Source organism: Ptychodera flava, chromosome 1 (assembly GCF_041260155.1).
Source record: "Ptychodera flava strain L36383 chromosome 1, AS_Pfla_20210202, whole genome shotgun sequence".
Lineage (NCBI taxonomy): Eukaryota > Metazoa > Hemichordata > Enteropneusta > Ptychoderidae > Ptychodera > Ptychodera flava.
Genome location: NC_091928.1, coordinates 3415110 through 3420424, shown reverse-complemented (window position 1 = coordinate 3420424; position 5315 = coordinate 3415110). Strand labels below are relative to the sequence as shown.

Genomic DNA, 5315 nt, shown 5'->3' with positions numbered 1-5315 from the left:
TGTGTCATTTCGTACAATTTTCACACCATAGGGACTGTTAAGTTGACCAACCCCTGAACCCTTCTCCCCAAATTTACAAAGCAAACCTTTCTTAGGAATAACTTGAATTCTAACAGGTGACCCTTCACTGGTTTATTACGAACAGACACCGACAGTTCATGTTTTCCTTCAACCTTTGCATTGGTTTTCAAAGTCAAACATTCATTTCGATTATCGAATACTCCTACTTTCTCTGTGCTGCCGTTGGGGGCCTTCATTGTTGAGTCAACAGTCTCTGCTAACAGTGACAATGCATTCTGTGATGGTTTTTCTTCTTTTGGTACAGCTATAGTTACGATGATATCTTCGTCAACTCTTGCATAACTGGGTGCGCTGCTCACTGTTACACGGGATCAACAGCATCTCTCCAACAGCCTTTCTTTCACAGAAGTCTTCATACGGTTCAAATTCCATGTAGTCGCTTTCTTTCGGGTGACATTCCGCTTCTAATTTCACTAATTGATCCATTTGACTCGCTATACCCACTTTGGCCGACATCAAAACCGATGTGTTCCCATAATGCATCACATTCTCTGCATATTCTCTCGCATTACTCAGGTCACTCTCCATTATATCCAGTTCTTTCAACTGTGCATCCAGATTCAACTTCCTCGCATTATACTCTTCTCTCAATTCTTTCACGAGTTGGTCGCCACTTTCTTGAATCATACCAGTAATATTCTCAATGGCACTACGAGTGTGTTCTTGTATTTTATTTTCTACTCTCTGTACGCATGTCTCCAGAGATTGCAGTACGGATGCAATACTCGCTTTGCTATCTCTTGCTTGAGTTTCTTTCACTTTCACTTTGTCGATAGCAGCTGACAGCTCTGTTGTGAATTCTTTGGCAGCGTCTTTCACACACCTGTACTTGTGTTCTGTCAGGGATGGTGTCTAACACAGTGCATTTCAAACAGATTGCTTTGTCACAAGTGTCACAGTAGAATTCGATCTCGTAGTTTGAATGGTTGGTGCAGTGTACCGGAGGCCGCACAGAAACTGGGTCAACGGACTTTGCCTTCTGATATTCGACAAGAGACATCAGCCGATGTGAGCTTGTCAGAGGAATTTGTTGGTGCGTTGTCACACAAATCTGACAAAATGCCATGGAACATTCAATACAATGTTGTACCTGGTCACTCTGTCTACAACCATCACACTTTCTGGAACCTTGGTCATTTTCTTCACTATCTTGGAGCTGAACCAAATCGTTCAAGAAGACATTGTTTTCAATGTCCGACACTCCATTATCAGGAAGTTCATGCGAACGCCGACATATTGGACAGGTTATAACTCCACTTTTCTCAGCCAGCTTACCTAGACACGGCTCACAAAAGCTGTGTAGACACGGTAGAATTTTAGCATTCTTATACCGCTCTGAACAGATCCCACACAGGAGAAAATTCTCATTGAATTTTTCCAGACTCTCCGGTTGACTGGCAGCCATGGCGCTTGCTTTCCCTGGATCAGTGAACTTTGACATGTAGCCTAATCTGTACTTCCGTATTCAGGGGCACACCATTTTATATTTGGAGTGGCGGGTTTGCGAAAAATGTTGAGGGCCACGTGTGAAAAATGTACAAGAAATAGAGTATGGAAAAGTCTTTTCGAGTTAAATAGAAAAATAATATATGTGATGCTTGCAATTTTTGTTTTTAATCTGTGTGGTAACGTCCCGGAGGTAACGTGTGGCTTCAGTGGCAGCAGTATAGGCTGTATGGAGCTGCCACCAGCGGTGATATTTGTAATTAGATACATCTTTCGTACCTTGTCTCCATAGCTTCACCTTCTCAGGAATCAGTGCATAAACTGATAACGGGTTCGCACTGAAAGGCTTATAACAATGAAGCTGACAACACTACTTGGACTTTGTGCCATTTGCATATACACATTGGTAGAATTATGCAACAAGTGCCACCTCAAAATAACAAATCTAGACTTTGTTCAAGCCGGTGAATTTTAAAAAAGTAATATCATTTGTAATATGTCCCTCCTAATTCATACAACCTATTCGGAATTTGGCAGCCCAGGCTAGGTTTTCCTAGCGATTGAACGCGTAACCTTTGAGTCTGCGCAGTGGAGAGTAAGTTTCTGACTGGTCACCGGGAGAAACTCCCGTGTGTAGCGTGCACCCTACTCACAAAATCACGCGTTTTCACAAAAAAATACAGAAAATAGAAGACAAATCATCGCGTTCACCCAATCAAACGTTCACAAATCACAGACTTGAACCAAGTCTTTAACAGTTTCATTGTGACCTTCACATACGCATGGTCAAACACAAAGCTGCCTCTTTAAATATTGAAATTCTACAAACTTGTTCAGAAAATATGATCGCCAGATTTTGTGAAATTTTGCATCATGTGTAGGCCTAATTTTAGTTGGCAAAGTTCAGCGTAAATTCGTCTCCCTAGTATTCAAACAACATGAGCAACAGTGTTACAGTAGCGTCAAATAAGATTAAGGAAGTAGTACGCGCCTCGAAAGTTAAAGACTTTTAAACACGATTGAACTAATTTGGGATAATTGGATGATGAAGTAATGTTGGTTTGATCTGCAAATGTAAGCTCATCTGCTTTCCATCTTAAGCTATACATTTGTTTTTATGAGTAATTTGTAATATTGCAACATTCAGCTGTAGAGCACCTGATACTTTTGAGAAATTTGGGAAATATGAAGATCCAATTATCCCAAATTAGTTCAAATCGTCTTTTTACTAACTTTTGCTCAAACTTTCCTCTAGGAATATTTCAACCATTTAAAATCAAGAATAAAATTCGGGGGTCATCATGCAAATTTCGGTACTAGAGAAACACAACCACAGATTTATCGATATTTAAAATTCAAATGGCCGCCATCCCTGTGTTAACTCTATGGAGAAAAATTAGACTTTTCGATTTCTTTCATAAATCGATGACAATACACCAAGAGCTTTAAATTATACCCCAATAAGTGCATGGTAGATCACAAGAGAATTGTAAAAGTTTGATAGTCCGAATATCTCTCCCCGAGGTGCATTCTACCCTGTGACATTTTGATGCTAATATAGATGTTTTGCTAGTGTGTTTTAGCTTTACTACTTTTGCAAAACAAAATGAAGTGCTGTACCTCTGCTTTTAAGAAATATTTGCTACAAAAAAGCTTTTGGAAAAGTGCCTCTCATTTTTGGTCAAAACAACAATTTCTCTACCATATTTAGTTTATATTTTGGTGTCCTTAAAAATGTTTTCACCACAAGCTAAATTTATTTTACAGAATATCCAAAATCTCTCTTGTATTCGAGGAAAATGTGAAATATTGAGGACAACGACGGCTTTGCCTGCTACGAGGTATACACTTGAATTGTACTATATCCATGGCCAACGTCAAATCAATTACATTTTATGGATCGTCGAAAAACTCTCAACGATTTTCTCGATCAATTACTGAGAATAGTCTTTACTTTATACTCATACTCAATTACGAATTCTCTACGTTTGATTTTCATCGTTGCAGTTCATCATTTTCCCGGACAGTTCTGCGCTCTATTTTCTCAAACTGCTGTTTTTATTTTGTTTCCGTCTCTTCTTGTGTGTGTGCGCGCGCGCACGTGTGTGTGTGTGTGTGTGTACAGCGCACTGTGTAATGCGCCCTATTAAACAAACAATAATAAGGTTACCGTCAGAATAGATCGATTAATGAAGATAAATTAGTGAGTCATATAATTAAAATTGTACGTTTTATTTCTTTTCTCACGATACAGATACTATCCAAAAAGATAACTTGGTGACAGGTTTACCGAGTTATACATAGTTGCAAAATTTTCAAATGAAATGTCATGTCTGCATAACAAGGTGTACATCCCTGCATATCACAAAAGTAAAGTCATTATGTCGAGTAGTTTGGGTTAATTGGATTAATCTAAACCTTGCTGAGAAAAAAATTGCAATTTCGTTTTCATTCATTTAATTAGTATTTTTAGTTGAAAAATCGAGGACATCGTTTGAAAGTTAGTCTACTGTCGCTGTACAATCCAGAACCTGATGACAGAGTCAACAAATGTGAACGATATCACCATAAAATGAGTTGCAATTATTGTAGTAGCGGTGCAACAAAATAGTAGTTGCTCGGTGGTAATGCTGTAATTATACGATTATATCTAAATATCTCTCCGTAGAGGCTTTCATAGTCTGCGACCTGAAAGCTATCATAGACTCTTTAACTTTTTGTAGACCACAACGCTGTAAAAAAGTTCACGCCGAAGAGGTTATTGAATTTCCATTGCCGGGGATTCAGTTTTATCCCCTATTGTATTTTAAGGAAAGCCGTAGTTGGCAAAGGTTCTTTATTTAATTTATGCAACTATGACTACCAAAGCATTAAACCTTACAAATGTGCAGCGAATGTCCAATGGCATTGACTTGAGTGAAGTCTTCGTATTTTTTCTCTGTCGATGCTGATTTGTACCGTTTATACATCAGAGAAAAAACCTACAGATGTCGTAGCAGGTTCTCAAAGTCTTTTTAAATCCCTTTACACTCTTCTTTCCACGCATTTATCTTAATTATGTCTCACCACAGACACAAAAGAGAAGCATAATGAGAGGAAAATCCGATCTATTTTTCGAGAGAATTATTATTTGAATAGTAAAATGCAGTCAGCAGTTTTTAACTGGTGTACTTCAGTCCCTAAATATGTTATTCACAAATTACTGGTAATGTGTTTTGATTTAGAATGCTGAAAGGGTAGTGACTATCTCTAAACCCGTAGTCGTAGGAGGCGGAAACGGGGGAATTTACCCTCGGTGCTGAATTTAGATGAATTGCCCCTAAAAAACGTTTAGCCCCCTCCCTAAGTCGGTAGCTTGCCTAGTCTCGGTTTACCCAGACCGCAGTGGGGCTCTACTTCCGCCCGCCCACACAGTGGGCGGGCGGAAGTAGAGCCCCACTGCGGTCTGGGTAAACCGAGACTATAGCTTGCCGTATCCCAATACTACGATGTCATTCTATACACTGTCAACAACAATGGTTAAAGGACAATGACATGATGCCATATAGCTACATTTATAGATATTAACAAAGTTTAATACCTGAAGTATGTTAAGTGACTTTGGTAATTAGTTCAGCCCCTATACCGGGTGAAAATTCAATAGCGCTCTCTTGAGGTGTCAGTGGTAAGATTTAGAACCAATCGAATCACTATTTAATTGGTGAGTCTTTTTTGAGGGTGTAGTGGCAACGAAATTAGTTTTGAGTCAGAAATAATCGGTTTCATATCGAGGGTAAGTGATGTATTGG

The 5315-nt window shown here is 39.0% G+C and overlaps 1 protein-coding gene across 1 annotated transcript; it reads right to left on the bottom strand.

The window, feature by feature from the left end:
* Positions 1 to 348: 348 nt before the first annotated feature.
* Positions 349 to 1522, bottom strand: LOC139149975 (tripartite motif-containing protein 2-like). The gene is made up of 2 exons (XM_070722120.1): positions 1172 to 1522; positions 349 to 933 (listed from the first exon to the last, which is right to left on the bottom strand). Exons 1-2 carry the CDS (start codon positions 1520 to 1522, stop codon positions 349 to 351), a joined length of 936 nt encoding a protein of 311 aa, XP_070578221.1.
* Between the last annotated feature and the right edge of the window lie 3793 nt (positions 1523 to 5315).

What these genes read in the sequence shown, in the direction of transcription:
- LOC139149975 (XM_070722120.1), bottom strand. Translation starts at nt 1,522, where the DNA reads ATGTCAAAGTTCACTGATCCAGGGAAAGCAAGCGCCATGGCTGCCAGT. An exon ending in GTTGTAGACAGAGTGACCAG is followed by an intron (nt 934 to 1,171) that starts GTACAACATTGT and finishes GCACTGTGTTAG; the next exon opens with ACACCATCCCTGACAGAACA.